The 23,185-nt window shown below is 39.6% G+C and overlaps 1 protein-coding gene across 1 annotated transcript in view; it reads right to left on the bottom strand.

Moving 5' to 3' along the window:
* Positions 1–16,943, bottom strand: part of dync1i1a (dynein cytoplasmic 1 intermediate chain 1a) — a gene marked incomplete at its 5' end in the record, with an annotated part of 56,463 nt that extends 39,520 nt beyond the window's left edge. Inside the window, 6 exons of the mRNA XM_083925292.1 lie at positions 10,945–11,060; positions 11,880–11,939; positions 13,204–13,245; positions 14,910–14,997; positions 16,451–16,568; positions 16,836–16,943. Coding sequence (XP_083781418.1) covers positions 10,945–11,060; positions 11,880–11,939; positions 13,204–13,245; positions 14,910–14,997; positions 16,451–16,568; positions 16,836–16,943 — 532 coding nt within the window. The remainder of the gene's footprint in view (positions 1–10,944; positions 11,061–11,879; positions 11,940–13,203; positions 13,246–14,909; positions 14,998–16,450; positions 16,569–16,835) is intronic.
* Positions 16,944–23,185: the final 6,242 nt, after the last annotated feature.

Below are 23,185 nucleotides of genomic sequence, written 5' to 3' on the forward strand. Positions count from 1 at the left end.
CACACACACACACACACACACACACACACACACACACACACATTACCAGCCAGATCTGATGTAAAACTGGTGAGGCTAAAACACGCAGTATGATTTAGATTAATTCATCTCTTCGCCACACTTCCTCACACTGATCAAACATTGTGTATGTGTGTGTGCGTGTGTGTGTGTGTGTGTGTGTGTGTGTGTGTGTGTGTGTGTGTGTGTGTGTGTGTGTGTTTGTGTGTGATCAAGTCTATGCACATCCGAGTCTACACCGTATGCACACATGCATACTCTCACATAATCAGCTTTCGTTAATGCAGTCCATTCAGGTCTTTGGGGGTCTGCAGCCAACTCTGCTGTGGATGCAGTCTGAGTAGACCCCCCTCTTTCTGGCAGTGCCACCCAGGCTTGGCCCTGACCCAGACCCACATCTTTAAACTGAGCCATCATGCCACGCCACGCCATGCTCTGAGCCCGGCCGCAAGACCCTGATTAAAACCCATGACTCCAAACTTTCCAAACTGTCAAAAACCCAGAGAGAAAGAGAGAGAGAGAGAGAGAGATGGAGAGAGAGAGAGAGAGAGAGAGAGAGAGAGAGAGAGAGAGAGAGAGAGAGAGAGAGAGAGAGAGAGAGAGACCAACAGAAAGAAAAAGTCTTACATAAAATCACCGCTGTGGCATCGACTTACTTTTTAACGCGTCATCTGAGCTGGGATTTGTGTCACTCAGAAATAGGCCCGTGTGTATGGGTTTTATGTTTTTGTGTGTTTGTGTGTGCGGCTCAGATGTTGATTGGAGGTCTGTATTTGCCACTTGGATGACGATGGTGTTTCATTTTGTTTTAATGAGGGATGGACGGACAGATGGGACAAACTGTTTTTACAGGCCCGCTAAAGGTTGATGTTTGGGTTGAATCCTTCTGGATTGTACTAAAATAGATTCAACTCAGCAATGCTGTCAAATAAATATACAAACCCATTTTCGGAGTCAAAGAAAGCATTGCCCTTCAATCTAATGGGGTTTTGTCAATCAAATTAAGACTTGAAAAGCCAACACATGTTTCAGAGTAATTGTAAAGCTGTTATTTTGTAATACCATAAGTTGATTCCAGCTGATGCTCATTTCTAATAAAGATCTGACACTTTTTGTTGGTAAGAGTTTGATGGAGCTCTCAAGTATATGTGCCAAGAGTGCTCCCTGCTGGACAGTTGCAGAACAGCATGCCAAACTGCAGCCAAACAGAAAACCGGTATCAAATTTCACTTCAAATACCGTCAAGCTATAAACCGTGATAATGATCTGGACATTTAAAGTTTGACTTAACAAGAAAAAAGGTGAGCTGATTTAAAAGCCTGTTAAATTTAATTACCAGGGTTGACTGAAGAACAACTGAAAACAAATGTCAGTAGTTTCAGCCTAGATGTATTTTGACTTTGACAAATAATATTTAGGATTTATGTTTAATTGACTGTGGTAAAAGGTTTGGTTTGTTAAAAAGTGCAATTTTTTTTAAAACACAGAGAATAACACAGTCACAAGGCACAAAGTTACCGAACAAAGGGTTAACAAACATCAAACTGAAACAACCAAAGTGAAGCAGGGCTATGAGCTGCAGGCTAGCTGTGGTAGTGAACCGCTACCCTCTCAAATGAAAATCCCTGGAGAGTCGAAGGGATCTTGGAGTACAAGTGAGACCACCCAGGCAAACGTTCAAGACACACTGTTGTTCTACACGTGTATATGAAAAAAAAACGTAACAAGGAGGGGGAAGGGTGGGGTACATGTGTGAAAAAGTCAAGTTCAACGAAATGCAAGTGAAAAGGAGAAAAAAAGAAAACATTTGAAAAGAGACAAAAAAGGGGGGTGCACATGAAACTGTATTCCTACTCATCTCAAGCACTCATCAGATGGCAAATATTATTTTGGATGATGGCCATTTTGCCAAAGAGAGAGAGAAAACTAAAGGGAGGGAGATGAAGAAGGGGTTCATGTACCTTATTATACTGTGGTCATAGGGGAAAATTGCAATCATCTGTGACTCACTTGGAATACCTTACACACTGTTGAAAGACATTATTCTTCTCTAATATCAAGAGTTTCTCTGGGTTTTGACTACCATGGCCATTTGGACAGAAACCGCTTGGGACCCTGAATCCATTTCGAGAGTGGAATGGGAGTGAAGTCTGCGCCCTTTTGAGGGCGATGATAAAAGCCAAACTCAGAGTTGTTTCTTGAGGAGAGAAAGTGAGAAGCGTTGGGCGATTATGTGCGTCTGCAGGGGAAAGATGAAGGGCGATCATAATATCAAAACCCAAGCCTGATCCGAAGCATGACTTTGTGTCTGCAGTATGTGTGTGAACATGCACATGCAGCACACTCACAGTTGGTTTAAATAGTATCCCTAGAAGCTGGAACCTTAAGCCAATAACTCTTACACAGTCACCAAATACAAAAAGACCATTTTAAAATGTACTTTCAGTAGAACAGATTTAAAGTAAAATAATAGAGTACATTTTGTTCTGAGTCTTCTTGGGTACACTCACTGTGGTTATACTTTATTTGCCTTGAATTGTGCTTTTTGAAAACATTCACATTCTCTCTCTCTATCCCTTTCTCCCTCTCTCTCTCTTTCTCTCTCTCTCACACACACACACACACACACACACACACACACACACACACACACACACACACACACACACACACACACACACACACACACACACACACACACACACACACACACACACACACACACACACACACACACACACACACACACACACACACACACACACACACACACACACACACACACCGCCTCTGGCCGGTTCAGTCTGTTGTAGCCGCCTGGCTGGAACAACAACAATATATGAGACAAGCACTTCCATATGTGGCTGCGTACACATATATATATGCACATACACATACACAGACATATACAGAGACATATACGTACCTAACCAAGCAAAGCACACACTCGTGCAACCACATTCCTCCCTCCAGGACCTTGAAGACTGCCCGCAAACCCCTCAGTCATGTCAGTTTTTGTATAGACTGGGAGAGTGTTACATTCACTGCTTTCATTTGAATGCATCGTTGCTTCACCGGATTGTAGAAAATGCCAAAGAAAGACACGGGTAAATTTGACTGAAGGAACCTAAAAGACCTCAACCTATGAGCCTCAGCCCGCTGATCAGAATGGTAGCACTTTTTTTCCCTGATTATGTCTTGCAGGAGAACCTACGCGAAACAAAACAGCTACAATAAAGCAGTACTCTACATGAGCACAATTGTATGGCAAGTGCCAGTAAGAAAATAGTGTTAACAAGCGATTTGCATTACCATCAACAGCCGCCTGTCCCCCTGCCTGCTTCTCAAAACTGGAAGCATGCCGATTGCCATCTACTGCGGGTAATACACTGAATACAGATAACTACCTCATTCAACTATCCCTTAAAGGTTTCAAACTCAGCTCTAGTGGTACTGTGCTTAAGCTCATGTCAGAAATAACTGATTCTTTTTGTATGACTGTTAACAGAGCTATAGATTTAATGACTGGAACCGGATGAAACCTGAAATTATTTGTTTCAAAACATCAAAGACTATAATAAGATAAGATTTTAGGGTCTCTTAAGTGTGCCAACTACATATGGCATTATAGTTGAAATCAATACCACAATGTTAATATGAGTATTTTCCCGATGTCGATTCATATGTCAATGCAAAATCACATCGAACTGATTAATTGATGGTCAACCATGTTCCTCTGTCATGCAGAGCATCAGATAAACCCATATACAAACTTCAATAACTTTGTTATTCAAACTATTAAACACATGTAGTAATGAGTTTCAGATGATCACAATATATTTGTGCCAATTTAAAATCCAGCCCTATTTGAATAAATCCTGAAGGACCTTTTGTGTACAACTGTTGATAAATATCTTCCAGTTCAGGACCTGTTGAACCATATTAAATATAGTTAGAAGTTTGTGGGAAAATATACAAAAGTAAATACTCTAATTGGACCAATGTGCTGCCAATAGTCAGGATCATCTCATAAAATTGACATTTGGTTTCTTAACTGCTTCATTATGGGATTATGTAGAGCTCAGGTGACATTTGTGCGTGTGTGGCCGCTTTGCCCGTATGCACGTGTGCTTCTGTGTACATTATTGGTGGTGTGTGTATGCTTGTTTATTCTAATATATGTTGGTCTGCACGTGTGTGTTTACATATATAAATTTGTATGCTTACGTGTATGTTTGCAAGTACACTCACAAAAAGAGTGTGCATCTTTTCAGATTAGTGTGGGGAAATGGGTTTTCTCCTGCAATTAGAAACCATTACCAGTCCACCACATGTCAAAAGAAAGCCACTTATTACAGTAAATATACTTGAGGAAAGAATTACTGACCAACTATATACTCAAGCTGTACAGACCGTGAAAACTAATGGGCCAGAAAATACTAGAGGGGATAAAGAGAAAGAAAGAGTCAGGCACACATATTTTTGCATACAGATACACGGACATTAACACACACTCTTGACCCCATGAACTTTTAACCCTGTGAAGAGGGTTTTCCAAAGTTGCAACATTCAAATGTACCCAAACACACACTATGTATTTCTGAAGGCCTACTTGTGGTCACTGCAAACAATTACTGCTGCTGCAACATCTCTCAGTGGCCTCCACTGCTTCTCCCCCAATTGTTTCTCGGTTCTCCCTCCGCCGCTGCTCTGTTTAATCTCTAGTGACCAAAGATTTCTCTTCATCTTTTACATTCTCTATTTCTTACTTCCCTTCATTTTCTCTCTATTTCTTTGGCTACCTTTCCACTGGGGCCTATTACAGATCTTTTAAGGCTCCAGTGAGCGAAACCAATTTTCTACGATCTGAGTCAGGCTCAAACTACACCCATGTCAATCTGCATGCATGTAGACGTGCACAATATGCCTGCAATCCCCTTGACCTTTCCTGCTCTTGCCAACATCTCAAGTAAGCATGCCAACCCACCAACGCACACACACACACACACGCACGCACGCACGCACGCACACACACACACACACACACACGCACACACACACACAGATAGTTATCTCCAGATTGGGATCATTAGAAAGTAAAAGACTGGGTTTGTCAGAGGTACTGACTTTCACTCCGTTCATGGCCAAGAGGGATTGGCCAGTCCAGAGGAGGGATACAGGGAGAAACAAAGAGAGAGGCAGTATGGTTGCCCACATCTTACTGAAAGTATGTGAAATCACACCTGCTCCTCCCACGCAAAACAAAACTTGGCTCTACAAAATATTGTCAACCCTGAGGAAAATGGAGGGAGAGTATTTCAACTGCTGTGATTAAATAGTAGCCATCAGAAAGGGTTCACTGTCAGTCTCAAACAGAGTCTGTGTTCAACACTGATTACGCTTACATGCACAAAATATATATTTTTTTGGCATTGTTCCAAAAAAGACAATATTCCTACTAGACTATTAATACAGCTAACGGAAATTAATATTCACGTTTAGATGTCGGACTTGATTGAGTATGCATGCTTGCATGTTTGCACATATCCAAAAACCTGTTGAGATCCAAGTCTTTCATAATGTTTAAAAGCAGGTTTGTTTCTCCTTCCAACCAGAAATGTCGGTTTTGCATGCATTTCTACCCCAGCCTTGCAAGCTGTTGGCTAGTTGGTATGTGTACAACAACCATAGCAATGCACAGAGCTGTAAGCAGTGAACATCCCAGAGGTCGCAAGTTGATCATAAACTGGCCATTAACCATTGTAAACTTTGGTAAAAAAAACAACTAATTAAGATGCATAATCCAAATAGCTGAAAACATATCCAAAGAATGTTTCCAAAACCTGAATAATACCGGCATTTCCCACATCTTAATTGGTAAATGCTATGTTCGGAAAGGGGCCTTATTTTGAATATCCAAACGGGATATGCTGCTTACATGATGCATCAAATTCAGATCAATGTCATATTTGGAACATTTGTGGAGTATCAGTGTGCATGTAAAGATAGCCAATGATTATTAAATGATATATTGGACAACCTAGGACAAAACATAGCTCAATTTCCATTAAGCACAGGGGAATGCTTTCATGTAATATATTTATGATTGGTCATTAGAGTTTTGGTCAAGCCAAAAAACTTGGGAACAAACCAATGTTATGAGCCAAACCCCTGTTAAAAAAGCTAAACTTTTACTACATAATGATACTGATGGTAGACAATATTCAAAGACAGCCTGGCTTATTGGTGGTGTGAAAAAGTTGAAAGACACTAAAATACCCCGCAAAACTGCAAAAATAGGAAATCTTCACTTTCAGAGGCTTTTATCCCTGACACATACCTTAGCTCTGCAGTTTTCTGTGTCTCTCCAAAACACTCCCACAGGCACCTGCCACATTGTGACCATGCTGGCCATGACCATACCTTTGTATACTTACATCCAGAAAAATGTAGAAAACATGTTTCTGCAGGATAAAGCTAAGAGCCAACCAATAAAACAGAGTGAAAAGCACATCATCAATTCCAAATACAGGCCTCTTCTCTTTCTCCAGAACATGTCAACATTGTTGGGCACAAGACAGAGTCATGAAACAGCAGCTACGCAACACACACTTTATTTGACCTTGGTAAGTTAGGTTACTATCACACACCACATTAGACTTTACTTTATTTCCCTGCTATGTCGTTAGACAAAGCGTCCGTTCCTAACGACAAGCATGTCCATTCATACCCATTAGTATAGCAGTAAATAGCTGGAGCCAACCGTGACTGGGGCTAATCCGATTGCCTGACACAATGGACGCTCAGGACAGACAGAGCTGTGAGCAGCCAATAAGAAACGGAAATACATAGACAGCTACACATCGAGATTATATGAAGGCAATTGGTCACGGAAATTAAAAGCCATATCATTAACTGGTTAAAATGAGAGTCACACACAAACTCCATGGGAGCTTTAAAACACAAACTCTTGTGTAGAAGATGAACATGCACAAAGTAGGGTCGAATCTATACAATCTGATAAAGCTGTATTCAGCCTTCAACACATACACTCCTGTAAAGCATACTCACGTCACATACACGCAACCAGCTACCTTGGGCATAAGGGCAGATATGAGAACCGGGGAGGTCAGTAGTTCATGAGGAAAAGAAGCCATGAGACGATTTCATGATTTACGATGAGAATACACGTCTCCTTCCTTCCACACACACTTGATTTCAGTGTTACAATTTAAATGTGAAGCCCTATTTGTTAGAGATAACAAAGAATCTAGTCATAGAGATCATATTTAGAATATAAAAAGCATAAATTGGCCACATGTGACCTTTGGAAATTGAAAAAGCAAAGTAGAATGTGCATTTTTAATATAATACTAATCTGGTCAGAGCCCACTACAGTCCTTTGAGACCAGTTTCCTAATCTTTAGACATACTGACACTGTTTAAAATATCCTTAGCCTTTAACACAAACACACATACACACACTGACACACACACACACACACACACACACACACACACACACACACACACACACACACACACACACACACACACACACACACACACACACACACACACACACACACCAAGGTTAACAAACAGATATAGGAATCCAAACTAGAGGTAACTCCGTAGAGATTTATACACCTGAGACACACCACCATCATTAAGACAACAGATTTACTCTTTCATTCCTCCAGAGCAGACAGCTGGCGTTCTCCCCCACAAAATCTCTCTCTGTAATATATGTTTTAACATACCAGAGGTTGCATTAGTTGCATTTCAGAACAGTTTGACCCAGCTCAGACCCTGAGGGCAATGAGGAAAGGTAGAAGGGGAGGGAAAGAGAATGTATTAAAATGAAAGGAATGAAGACAGCATTAGGTCTAACTAGCCAAACTGTAAACAAGTGAATTCATGATTAGCATGAAAACTAAGGTGCTTTTTGGTTACTTATCATTTAGGTTTAGCTAATAAATGAAAAAAATAAATAAATAAATACATTTTTGCATACATGTTGCGGACCAAATCCCAAACTAAAACCACACAGCATCACATTGGCCATGTCAAGTCAATCCTCACAGCCATAGGAGTAGAGTTAATGACTTTAGGGTCCAAAAGGGGACCCAGGTGTCCTATATCTTACAGTAAGTTGAGTTCAGTAACATTTTATTAAATGTGAATGATTTTGCATCCCATAAAGTCTCACTCCAGACACATTTTAAAGTATGCGAGATTTACTCTGCTATGATTAATATTTTGGCTGGAAGCACATTTACATTGTGCATCAGTCAAACCCAGACCCAGTCTGTTGGGCACTAAAATCAGCGACTAGCAGACGTATCAGACTGGTTAGTGAAGTTAGCATCCTTTTATTATTTTCTGTTGTTTGTTTGCTTGTGAGCTTGTAACTGTCAGTGACTGACAGCCATGATGGCAGTGTGTTTTCTCTCTGTACTGACAGTCCGCTCTGCGCTGGAGGTTTCAGGTTTCTTTGCCGGTTTTGTGTCGAAGTTGTTCCCAAGTCAAATAGTGTTTCACATATTGGACAACTGGATTAGTGACGTAACAACTAAAGCTGCCAGGGATACCTTTTAAATTTCAGATTTCAGGGAAGTGCAGACATTGCCTCCTTCAGTAGAGGAATGTGAAAACACTTCTCTAGTGGCAAACTTTGCTCAGGTACAAGTCAGTATAGTCAATGTCATACATTTAGAGTATGTACATGCACACAAAAAAAACACATTTTAGAGTGCAGGGGCACTTTTACAAATCTTCTAAGGATTAGCAACCAATATCTTGAAATGCCTATAGTTAAAATTTGCTGTAACAGCAAAAGAAATCTAAAGTTTTAGTTGGATGGGATGCCAGAAACAGAGACAGAACATTGTCCAAGTCATGGCCAATATATAAGATTTCATATGTACACAACCTGTAGCTGCAACCACAAAATGAGCTATGTGATGTGTGCATGTTAGGTTCAGTAATCAACAAAGGGATTACTGAAGGCCTGAATAAACATAGACCTAGAAGTGCAGGCAGGTGCTACCATCAGCCTCTTTTCCTCTTTCTCCAGACATACAAGCTTTGTGGAAGTCTGCAAAGGGGTCTCCTAAGGCCAGGGTCACCTCCCTGTAGACCACTACAGCTCTGCTCTGGATCCCAGATGTTCTCTCTCTCTCACAAACACACACACACACACACACATACACACACACACACACACACACACACACACACACACACACACACACACACACACACACACACACACACACACACACACACACACACACACACACACACACACACACACACACACACACACACACACACACTTAAGTGGATCGGCATTCATTTGTATGCATACACAGACTACTTGACCCGTAAAAAGCAACTTCTGCATGTTTATTTGTTTGGATGTTTATCTCTTTACCAAATTGCCCTACACAGTTTACAACGGTTGTATTGTTTATTTGTTTTTGAGTGTGTGTAGGTTGTTTTGGCGCCCCCCATACTGTAGGTAAACTGTAGGAGTACATTCGAATGAACGAACAGACATGGTGAAAAAACTTGTCCTGGCGTGTGTGTGTGTCCGTGTGTACACGCATGTGCATATCTCCAAGCACACACATGTGAGTCAGTGCCTTTGCACTTGTTGAATAAAGGATCTATTCCTGGGTCTGTCAAGGAAATGGGGGGAGTTGAGGCGGGCCGTTTGGATGCTGATCAGGACAGACGTGTGTATATGTGTATGTGTGGTGGTTTGCTGGTGGAGTGGGGCAGTGGAATCCACACCAGACCATCTATTATAATGACAGGAAGCAGGAAGTACAACCCCTTCACAGTCACATGGCTGCCAGCTGTCTTGGCAACTAAAAGAGGGAAGATAGAGGAGATGATAGGGAGTGAGTGTGTGCATGTGAGTGTGCGTGTGCATGTGAGTATGCGTGTGCATGTTTGTGTGTGTGTGTGTCTGTGTGTGTGTGTGTGTGTGTTATACACATGTCTGACAATCAGTTTGGATGGAAAAGGTGTAGGTGGAGTAGTATTTGTATGAGCATTCCTTCACGTGTAGATGACATTTCTGAATGGAATATCTGCATTTGGAATAGGAGCAAAGGCTTGAAGTTCAATTTAGTGGAACAACTGTAACTGTCATCTATCCAAATCTCCATCACCTTTTTCCTCCAATTGAAAAATACTTTGAATATTTGCTTTGAATTTACAACCACCAACGTTATGCCAAAATCCAGCGCCAAACTAACCTAATTTTTCACCATATGGATGTGTTTACTAACTGCAGCTCAGCACACGTGCATGCCCACTTGTAGAGACACTAATATGCACGTATACATTTTCCATGTACGTACACGTAACCTCACATGCAAACACACACATGGACAAAAACACACATTTTGTTGTGTACCATTTTTCAGCTCTTAATTTTCAAGAATATTAAACTGTCCATTATGGTAACAAATGTTCAAACACAGATACACAATTACATCTTACAAGTACATTTTTGGGTGCATACAACGGACACACACAGCGATGCTCTAACATCCGTCAGGAATCACCTTGGGTAACTAACAACTGTCAGCCTTTAAATTACTCCAGGTTTACAGGCTGTGAACTGGCTAACGGAAGGAGTATCAAATTCAACCACACAACGAAGACGATCATTGCAACCTGAAACCTTCTATTGCCTCTTGTGAACTTTGGTGCCCCATGGACCCTAAAACAGCTTGAATCTTAGACTATGAAATGGACTATTAAGAGAAACGGCTTATACACACACACACACACACACACAAACACACACACACACACACACACACACACACACACACACACACACACACACACACACACACACACACACACACACACACACACACACACACACACACACACACTCACCTTCGGACAGGTGGGCAGTGAGTGGCGTCTGTGTCTCCTTGCAGTAAGATACCACCTCTTTGGGAAGGAAGTCTACCTGTGTGATCTTAGAGGCTCCTAGCCTCTGCATCCTACGCCTGGGTAATGGAGACAAGATGTTCCCATTAGCATAGTTAGATTGTGCGTAAACATTATTTGTCCTGTATACGGTACAATATATTTGCATTTGTTTCAACGTTTAAAGGTCCCTTATTATGCTCATTTTCAGGTTCTTATTTGTATTTTGGGTTTCTACTTACATGTTTACATGCTTTAATGTTCAAAAAAGGCATTATTCCTCTTATATTGTCTGTCTGAATATACCTGTATTCACCCTCTGTCTGGAACGCTCCATATCAGCACCTATCTCTTTAACCCCCGTCTTGAAAAAGACCAGTTTGATCTGATTGGTCAGTGCTTCTGGGTTTTCCACATCTGCACTCTTGACTTCTCTGCATCGTCATTGCAGCCGGGGAATGTCTCGGGTGCATTGTAGCTGCACTTTCTACCTATATATAGTATAGATGCGACATCACAACAGTACAGAAGTCCTGACTGCTAATTTAAAGGTACATTTTCAGAATACCGGCTGCTGTGACATCATAACAGTTTCTCTGTGGATTGAGCATGTTTACACTTTCACAGTTTTTATACAGGAGCTCAACCTGATTTATAAAAAAAAGACATGGAAATCCCACTTTATATAATATGGGACCTTCAAAGCAAAGAAAAACATGTAGTACCTTGTGTCAGCAGCAACCACTATCTCAACATTCAAAAGATTGCGTCATTAGAATGAGTTCACCCTTTAAAAGGAATATTAAATTAGTCTATTAAGAAGTGCTGTGCAATGCCAAATAACGTGTATTGCTCTATATTTTTTTGTCAAAATAGTGAACTAGAGAAGGAAGATGTACCCGAGCTCAGAATCAGCCTGCAGCTGCAGCACAGAGGGGTCTGTGTCCCACTGCAGCGTCCTAATGTCACCAACGGGGGTGGGGGGGGGGGGGGGGGGGGGGCAAGAGAGGAGATGCATGTTTACATACATACATTTTAACAAACATTGCCACATGTATGCACCTACACATTCACCCACAAACCACAGAACAGCTAAACACTGGGATTACCATCGAATTTCATGCAAAGATGGCACTGTTAATGTAAAATGATTTAGATAAGTGGATATAGCGTGGGAGGGCTATACATTAGGGAAGACATTATACAGTATTTCACTATACTTCAATGTACTCAATTTATTCAAAGATCTCTGCTCATAGATTTCTTGGTTTTCTGCCAGGAAGTTGAAAATACTGACACATTTATAGACAAAAGATTTTCCATTGTGTGGAAGAAGGTCAAAATTATTTAATTGTTTGGATTATTTATCATCTTCTAGCAGCATGTATGACATTAATCCATATTTGTGTGACATTCTATGTCTTGATGTTTCATAATGCAAATTTGTGCCAAATGGTGCATGAAAGCAATGAACAATTTATCTAGCAACGTGATTTCCGTCTCACACCTACAGCACAACATGTACTATACTTATTCACGTGATAACATTCAGCATATGGAAATCAAATTAAAATGATTATGGTAAGATTCAGCATGCTTTACATACATGACAATCTACTTGCCATGCATCATCAGTGCGTTTGCCAAACCTTGAGTAAATTGCTGAGCTCATTCTGCAGTTACAAATAAAGGAATCACTTGCTTACGGGGAAATCAAACAGCGACTGAAACCTAGAGAGTTTATGGCAACTTCGTTGAAATCTGACAACTGTGAAAGGATAACGTGTTCCAGTAACACAACACTTTGATGATACCTTTTAAGGGCCAATGGACACGCCCATCCGACCTCCAGCTTGTGCAACACAGCACCAGGTGAGAGTGGCAAGGCATTTCTTTAGCCTGACAGACCGGCTGTTTTGCAGTAACAGCGAATGACACCTTAACCAGCAGACTGTCAACTATGTGAAGGCTTCTGTGGCTCAACTCATGCAAACAGAAATCTTTTCAAGCTGGTATTAAGGGAGACAGTAAGGCTTCAGACAGGAAGCGACTAGAGGAAAGCAGAGGAACGAAGGAAAAAAGGGGCACTGTGCTGTGATGATTTTAAAAGTCATGATAGGGAACACATTGCTAAGACCACTGGCACTGTCTCTGTGTTCACATGACAGTAAACTTAGGGGGGGGGGGGGGGGGTACTCCTGGGTTTGACATGAAAATGCTTACCTTGAGCTCTGTGCTTGGGACTTGTTTTTAGAGAAACCTGACCTAAGAAGGGACACACACATACACAGCCACAAATGGAGAAGCTCAAAATGGCATGCCATCATCCAGGGTGGATTTGGGGGGAAAAAACTTTCATTCCAGGCAGTGGAACTAACTCACCAATTTGTAAAATCCAATTGGTAAAAGCTAAAAAGAAACAGAAAGTCTTATACAAGAGAATTTATTTCTGCTAGGAACTTTGAGTTCCCACGTTCTTAATCCCCAATTCCACCCCTGGCCATACTAGAACAACACATCACTAAGACCCCTGAGGGCATCACTCACACACTGACCTCTACAGTCAACTGCCATTAAAAAGCAAATGGAAAGCGCTTGATGACCACTCTTTTCTCAACTGCAGGTTTAATTCACTAGAGCAGCCATGTGCAGAACTTAAAGGTCAATAGTTGCTCCACGAGTCTAGTGTGGCATGGATGTATAAGCATATAAATAAATGCAGCAGCATGTATGACACATGAGCTTGTAAGCATTGTGAATACACCCAACATAGCAGTGACAAAAGGGAAAAGCTTTGTCACTTGTGCTCAAATCAGCTTCTTTACAGAAAACATATGGTTCATGCTCATTAGGCTGAATATTCAAAACAAATTACATTAACTGGCTCATTAAGGCTGCTTTCTGAAAGTTTACCAATGTGGTACTTACAATCTATGGCCCTGGTCAGACCTGGTATCAACATGTGTCCTGTGTGATCTAATCAAGTGGACAGCTCTGAGTACAGGTTTGAATGCACCCAAGACGCACTAAGATACGATCACCAAGACCTTTTCCGGAGACCACCAGTAGATAATAACCTTATTTGTAGGTTCATAAAAAGTACCCTAAACAAACTGCTGTCGGTACGCCAAAAGTACGCCATTTGGCAGGCAGACAAAGAAAGGAAGCAGCTCATTTTTCATTAGTCACTGCACATTTTTGTAATGGGCTAAATAATGTACAATGAGTAACAACTGAAACGAAAACACACACACAACATTAAAAAAGAAACACATTTTCGTCAAAATATGTATTTTTATGAATGCAAATGGAAATGATTTACGTGTTTATTTTGCATATAGTGCTGGGAAGTGAGATCCCATCACAAGTGGCCACTTATGACCCATTCTGCTACCAGATGGGAACAGACATACTTAGAGCTGTCCACTGCCAGGTCTGAACAGGGCCTGTAATATCAAACTTCTTTGCAGGAATGACCAGAGATTAGTCTTAACTGGACATAAAAACTTAAGTCTAGCTATGAGAAGCAACAAACTGTACAGTGGTCATCAAAACACCGGATGACACCATGCCAAGTGACAGATACAAGGCACCGCGACCTCACCATTAGCAACACTCTACCTTACCTAAACCTGTGGTGTCATTGACAAGAAAAGAGACAAAATATGTGTCAAAAGTGACAACATGTCAACATATTTCCACAGCCCAAAGCAGTCTCATATTATCATAATCTTTAGGCCACCTGAGGTTAAAGACTCGGGCACCACATAGGTTATTAGCAAGAGTAAGCAAAACCTTCTCGGTCAAAATTTTCAATCGGGATATGTTTTTCATCATCTAGCATTTCTTGAAAAAAAGACTCATTAACCAAGAAAGACTTCTGACATTGACCTTTGGGCATGAAGTGTGGGATATTTTTTTTGGCCTACCTGCCTGCTGCTCCTCCATCAGTTGAATCCTGGCTCCCCGTCTCACTTGGTGTGCTCACTGATTTGGAGGGGGACACAGGGGTCGGGACTAGATAATGAAAATAACATGAATCTAACATTAAAGGCTGCAAAGAATGGACTGCTCAAAAAAATTGGGCCAGAATGCAAAAAAGTAAAACAAGTGATGGACGAGTAAAATGAATGTTTAAAAGAAAGGAGAGGGAGAGCAGGGCATCAAATGCATTGTTGACTTTGTATTTATTATATTTGTACTGAGTTTCCTTTGAAGATGGTTTATAAATAACTTTAGCTAATAACAGGCACAGCAGTGACCCAGTTTCCAGGTGTTGAGGTTGTTACAATTTCAAACCACTAGAGAACAGTGCATCTAAATTCTTGTTGGAAGTTGATATTCAAACTACACATTTATTAGATTTGTGTACAAGTGAAAGGAAATACTTTTCTAAATTCATGTTTTAATCACATTTTCATTTTCACAATAATATTCATGTCCAGATATGCTATTACAAGATATGATATAGTTAAGGTACACAATGGAGCAGAAAAAGATGATAAAAGCGAGTTGTGACAAATGTTCCATCAACAATGTGCAAAGAAAATAATCGAATCATATTAAAATAAAAAGATCTGATGCGACCTAATGAAATAGTATTTGTGACAAAGTCACTGTACCGATAACATAACATCGGTATCGACATAACATGTATATCATACATGCATGGTAACACAGCTAATAACACACTTTAGTTATCTGATTTCATTATAGGCAGAATTTGACTGATCATTTTCAGCAAACTGCACATATGATAGGTGTCTGTTTGCATCTTAGGTCTGCTATTCTAACCATTAAAGGGTTCTTCAGGGAGTCAGGTGTAATTTTTAGAACCATCTAGGTAAGCTTTACTCTAGATTTTGTAACAATTAACTAAACCTTTGGCAATACAATAACAAGAGAACAGTGACATAACCTTTAAAAGTCCCATATTATGCTAATTTCCAAGCTCATACTGTCTGCTATTTTGGGTTTCCACTAGAACCTGTTTACATGCTTTAATGTGAAAAGAAACACATTATTTTTCACATATTGTCTGTCTGATTATACCTGTATTCACCCACTGCCTGAAACGTTCATATCAGAGCCTGTGTCTTTAAGCCCCCCTCTCTGATTGGTCAGTGTTTCTTGATCTTCCACATCGGCACTCTTGGCGTCTTTGCACCGTCATTACAGCCAGAGAATGACTGTAACAGCTCTCTAGCAGCACTTTCTACTATATATAGTATATATATATAGTATGTGACATCACAACCGTACAGAAGTCCTGACGGCTCGTTTAAAGTCACAGTTTCTGAATATGGGCTTTGTGCATTTCTCTGATGATTGAGCGTTTTGATACTTTCATAATGTTTATGTAGCACCACCAGCTCCTTTATAATAAAAAAAAGACATAGAAATCTCACTTTTTACATTATGGGACCTTTAAGGATTCATTCATTTTTTAGGGTTTAAGAGTATTACGTACCTAGTGGAGGCTCCGGTGAGATGCCAATACTCTGTAGGAGTGCTTCAGTCTCCCTGCGCTTGCGGTCTAAGTCTGTGTCTTCTGGAATGGCCTCTCTCTTCTGCTGGCCCTCTGACTGCTCAGGATACAAAGAGAAATGTCAGCTTACCAATCATGACTTAAAGGACAAGCTAACGCATGTGCATGCATTCACATTTTGATCAAAAGTTCCAACACCAACCTTCTGCAAACACATAGATGATTGTATGCACGTATGGACACACACAACAACAGCCTTTTATGTGTCACGGCCTGACAAAAAGCAATCGAACACACAAACAATACACACTAGAGTGCGATACAGTATGGGTGCCAGTTGTGTGAATTTACTCACTTTTTTCCTTACCTCTTTCTTCTTCCTCTCCTCCTCCTTTATCTTTTTTTCCTGCCTGATTTGGGCAAGACGCTGCTTCTTGCGCTCAAGCTCTGCTTTTAGGTCACTTTTGTCCGACATGGTGTCCTAGGGGGCTTCAAGGAAGAGGAATGAACAGGAATGAGCCAAGTATGGCACCGTCACAATATGCTCTGGTTTCATTATAGCATGACGCAGTAGTAGAGGAGTATAGGTTTATCAAGTGAGCCTCAGTGATGCTTCTGAAAACCCATTGGGTGTGGCAGTTATGCATCCATAAGGACTTGATAATGGTAGAGCCGCTGTCAATACTGGGCCAAACTTGGCTGAGAGGGATTTCCACATTCGTGTGACACTGGGACCCACTTCCTCCTAAGAAACCCATCCATCTCATCAGCTAACACTACACCACTGCTTAAGTACCTTTTCTCCTACTAGTCCAGTCAAAGCGCGTAGGCTGTATTTAGGCAGACATTTATTCTGTTCATATTTCAAATATTACATTATTTGATTAAAAAACAGACTTAATGTATCCTCCAGGATCTTGAAAAGGCTCACAGAAAGGTGGGCTACCTATTGTAGCAGATGAATACGCGGCACTGGGGGTTTAAAAACGTCTGTTAAAGCTGTTTTGGGGGGAAAACAAACATTAAATGTACGTACACCACAAAGCACAAGTCACATAGCATTATGTAGAGTACAAAGGAAGAAAAACCAGCCCATAATAGGCGTGTTTAACTACTAACCTTAACAGGGCATATATATAGGCTACATTCGCAGCTGGCTAATCACCAATTTGACATTTGTACATTCGTTAATGCGTTTAAGGCCTTGCCACAAATGCTGTAGTGAATTTTGATAACAAATAGCTAAGAAAGGGGGATTATTTCACGCAAATAAGCGTGCAACGTCCTGTTATTGTTTCACTCGTACCTTGTCCACCCGCACTGATAATGATGTGTCACCCGGCAAAGATGCTGTCTCACTGTCTCACGGCTGCACCCCGATCAACACATCCTTTTACCTAAACCACACTGAATCCAGGCCTCTCGGGAACCACCAGGATGGGTCGTTTAAAGCGTTTCGTGTGGCTGTTGATGACACTGGTGAAAGCAGAACATTTCAGCGGTCGATGACCCAGATAAAACATACAAACAGGTGCCGATGCATCCCTAGGAGGAGTCGGATGATGTTGGGAAGGAGGAGAGGAAATCCCACCTCCCTCGACACGCACTCGTCTCATGGCTTTTGCAACGCCGCCATCTTCTGGTGCTTTGGAAAATCGCGAAAACTGACCAATAATACAAATGTTGCCACTTGTCAGATGTAGCTGTACCTGTGGAAGCACATTTCCGCCAGTGTGGTGAAAAAAGGTGAGCCTGTAAATTATTATAATGAGTTAGTATCTCAAAGCAATGACAAAGTATCTTAAAAGAATGAGAAGTATAGTAGTTTAGATACTATTTTGAGATACCATTACTTTGAGATACTCTCATTATTTTGAGGTAAGTCAATATTTTTAAGATACTATCTCATTATTTTGAGATGCTAGGTCATTATTTTGAATTTCTAAGTCATTATTTTGAGATACTAAGTCATTATTTTGAGATACTAAGTCATTATTTTGAGATACTAAGTCATTATTTAGAAATGCTAAGTCATTATTTTGAGATACTAAGTCATTATTTTGAAATGCTAAGTCATTATTTTGAGATACTAAGTCATTATTTTGAGATACTAAGTCATTATTTTGAGATGCTAAGTCATTATTTTGAAATGCTAAGTCATTATTTTGAGATACTAAGTCATTATTTTGAGATGCTAAGTCATTATTTTGAAATGCTAAGTCATTATTTTGAGATACTAAGTCATTATTTTGAGATACTAAGTCATTATTTTGAGATGCTAAGTCATTATTTTGAGATACTAAGTCATTATTTTGAGATGCTAAGTCATTATTTTGAGATACTAAGTCATTATTTTGAGATACTAAGTCATTATCCTTGAGTGTTTCTTATAGTTTTGAGATAATCCATCAATATTGTTTAGATGCTTTCTCAATATTTTGAGATACTATGTCATTGTTTTGAGATACAAAGTTATTGTTTTGAGATACTTTCTCATTATTTTGAGGTAAGTCAACATTTTTTAAGATACTATCTCATTATTTTGAGCTACTAAGTCATTATTTTGAGATACTAAGTCATTATTTTGAGATGCTAAGTCATTATTTTGAGATACTAAGTCATTATTTTGAGATACTAAGTCATTATTTTGAGATACTAAGTCATTATTTTGAGATGCTAAGGCATTATTTTGAGATGCTAAGTCATTATTTTTGAGATGCTAAGTCATTATTTTGAGATGCTAAGTCATTATTTTGAGATGCTAAGTCATTATTTTGAGATACTCAGTCATTATTTTGAGATGCTAAGTCATTATTTTGAGATGCTTAGTCATTATTTTGAGATGCTAAGTCATTATTTTGAGATGCTAAGCCAGTCCCAGCCTGGTCAGATGCGTACATGAACTGATGAAGCCTCTTGGATGAGAGGTGAAACGTCTTCCTAGACAAACAACCAGTCCAGTTGCTTTTGACTGAAATTGCTTTGAGGATAACGATGACCTGGACGAATGAGAACATTCACAGGCATGCTAAGTCATTATTTTTGAGAAGCTAAGTCATTATTTTGAGATACTAAGTCATTATTTAGAGATGCTAAGTCATTTTTTTAGATGCTAAGTCATTATTTTGAGATGCTAAGTCATTATTTTGAGATACTAAGTCATTATCCTTGAGTGTTTCTTATAGTTTTGAGATAATCCATCAATATTGTTTAGATGCTTTCTCAATATTTTGAGATACTATGTCATTGTTTTGAGATACAAAGTTATTGTTTTGAGATACTTTCTCATTATTTTGAGGTAAGTCAACATTTTTTAAGATACTATCTCATTATTTTGAGCTACTAAGTCATTATTTTGAGATACTAAGTCATTATTTTGAGATGCTAAGTCATTATTTTGAGATACTAAGTCATTATTTTGAGATACTAAGTCATTATTTTGAGATACTAAGTCATTATTTTGAGATGCTAAGGCATTATTTTGAGATGCTAAGTCATTATTTTTGAGATGCTAAGTCATTATTTTGAGATGCTAAGTCATTATTTTGAGATGCTAAGTCATTATTTTGAGATACTAAGTCATTATTTTGAGATGCTAAGTCATTATTTTGAGATACTAAGTCATTATTTTGAGATGCTAAGTCATTATTTTGAGATGCTTAGTCATTATTTTGAGATGCTAAGTCATTATTTTGAGATGCTAAGCCAGTCCCAGCCTGGTCAGATGCGTACATGAACTGATGAAGCCTCTTGGATGAGAGGTGAAACGTCTTCCTAGACAAACAACCAGTCCAGTTGCTTTTGACTGAAATTGCTTTGAGGATAACGATGACCTGGACGAATGAGAACATTCACAGGCATGCTAAGTCATTATTTTTGAGAAGCTAAGTCATTATTTTGAGATACTAAGTCATTATTTAGAGATGCTAAGTCATTTTTTTAGATGCTAAGTCATTATTTTGAGATGCTATGTCATTATTTTGAGATGCTAAGTCATTATTTTGAGATACTAAGTCATTATTTTGAGATGCTAAGTCATTATTTTGAGATACTAAGTCATTATTTTGAGATACTAAGTCATTATTTTGAGATGCTAAGTCATTATTTTGAGATACTAAGTCATTATTTTGAGATGCTAAGTCATTATTTTGAGATGCTTAGTCATTATTTTGAGATACTAAGTCATTATTTTGAGATGCTAAGTCATTATTTTGAGATGCTAAGTCATTATTTTGAGATACTAAGTCATTATTTTGAGATGCTAAGTCATTATTTTGAGATGCTTAGTCATTATTTTGAGATGCTAAGTCATTATTTTGAGATACTAAGTCATTACCTTTGAGTGTTTCTCATAGTTTTGAGATAATCAGTCAATATTGTTTAGATACTTTCGCAATATTTGGAGATACTAAGTCATATTGATGACTTACAGGATACTTTTTTCATCACACTGGCGGAAATGGGCTTTCACAGTTTTTTAGACCTGTAAAGAGCTTGTGGATGAACGGCCCGTGTTCTTACCGTTTGTTTTAACACTTATGAGTTTTAGCTGAAGCAGAGAGAGCTCGCTAAATTGAATTGGTTGCAGGTTACAGCTGGTCAAATTGTGTCTCTAATGAAGAAAGAAATATCAGAAACATCATGTTGTTAGCTCGCTCATTTCGGTAGGCGTCCAAAAACATAAAACGGGTATCTAGTCGGTAGGAGATTCTATGATAAAAGTTTTGTGTTATGTTACAGCCCACTTTTGGATTTTTTTATCCAACTTTTTAAGAGGTTACTACGGTGGCCCTGAAGTGCAAATCACTACAGCAAATAGAAAACACAACGCCAAATAGGAAAGCACAACGCCAAATCTGAAACCACAATGACAAATGGTAAAACACAACAACATCAACTTCCACCGGAAAGGGTAGGTCTCTCTAAATCAGAGGATGGACCCTCCTGATTGGACAGACAGACTGTCTGTCTTTTAACAGGAAGGAAAGATGGAAACCTGCTGCAGCTGTACATGGTCGTGTAACGTTAGGTCGCTCTCTGATTTTCCCTGTGATATGACGGATCTCAGAGTGAGATATTGAAGCTGACACCGACACACATGTGAGGCAGACAGCTGGTGCACTGAAGGAGGTGCAGCAGCTTTGTCAGCCTCCGGTGCTGCTGAGGCCCCTGGTGGGAGGGATGGTCATGGCCATGAAGACTGAGCTGGACGAAAACATGAACTGTGTGCTGTAAGTTTAATTTTCTAATGTTTGTCAGCGTCCACATGAACCAGCATAAGTGTTTCAGTCATAAGAACCGAAGTGTGGTTAGTACTCTTGCTGTAAAGCAGCCGAAACACACCAGCTAACAAGCTAACGCTATTGTTAGCCCTCATTAGCGGTTAACGTCGGATTTTATCAAACCTAACGTTACAAGTTAATCCAGAAAAATCTGTAACATCAGTTCGCTAATGCTAAAACCCTGAAGTGTAGTTACAGAGCGTTAGTTTGAGATTATGTTTGCACAGCTAATGTATTTATAATTTACGGTTGTAAGGACTGTTATTGCCTGGGCCCAGACAGCCCACAGGCAGTTAAACGGAGCTATCAGGCAAGTAACGTTAACAGCGATGGTGGTGTGTTAACGTCAGTTTCTAAGTTTAATGGAGAGACTGTCGGTAACGTTAATGTAGGGACAGATGCACCTACAGTTACAGAGCTGTTCGTGTTGTAGATTCAGAACAAAAACATGTGCATTCACTCTGCTATCAAGCATGAACTGTTGACTGTACATGTTCTATAGTAAACAGATATAGCCACTCCACTGACATGATGCTGTGTAAAATAACACCACTGAGTATAACGCAGTCAGACACAACTCTACCAGTCCCTCTGACCTCAATGATAATATTATCTGATAATCTTAATGACATAATGTGATGAACTCATCTCAGCTAAAACTGGACTTATAAACACCTCAAATACGATTCAACTGCAGACTCATAAAAAAACAATAAAGTTAAAGCATCTCTTTAACAGTTTGAACAAACACATTATAAACGTCATGCATATTGAATTCATTGCAGGGCCCTTGTGTTTGACTACATTATTTATTGATTGTCAATGTTTAATGCAACAGTTTTATCAGAGTGGTAGTGATCCCCTTATCTAGAAAATACAAAAAAAAATTGTACTTCTGTGTTTCTTCACAAATGATCACATTGTGAACTGCATAACGTGTGTTTTCTCCAGGCTTCTCTTGGCAGTCCTGCTTTTAAACCACGATGGCAGCTGAGAGGTTGATGGACCAGTGATGGTGACGTCTGATCGCCCTATCAATGAGACGCTGAATCACTGAATGTGATCTAAAAGCATGTGTTTGCTTCCTCAGCCTTCACATCGGACCTAACAGAGTGACAGAGAGGTCTACATCACATCATCACCTCATCCAAGACTGCTGTACCAGAGAGCCGTGCTGCCTGCCCTTTCCACATCCTGCCAAAACATCACCGGGGACAGCCTGTCTCTCACACAACACAGGACATCAGTGTGAAAGTTTACAGCATAAGATTATTATTCGTCAAGAAAAAAGTCAGATAAAAGTCTAAAATTCATATGAATAAAACCTTTATCACTATTCACGTTTGCATATTTTACTAGGCTGAGAAAAAATGTTGCATATATCTCATGATTGTCTATGTATTTTGATCAATTAAAACATGTTTCTAATAATAAA

This window comes from Echiichthys vipera (genome assembly GCF_963691815.1).
Source record: "Echiichthys vipera genome assembly, chromosome: 13".
Taxonomy (NCBI): Eukaryota; Metazoa; Chordata; class Actinopteri; order Perciformes; family Trachinidae; genus Echiichthys; species Echiichthys vipera.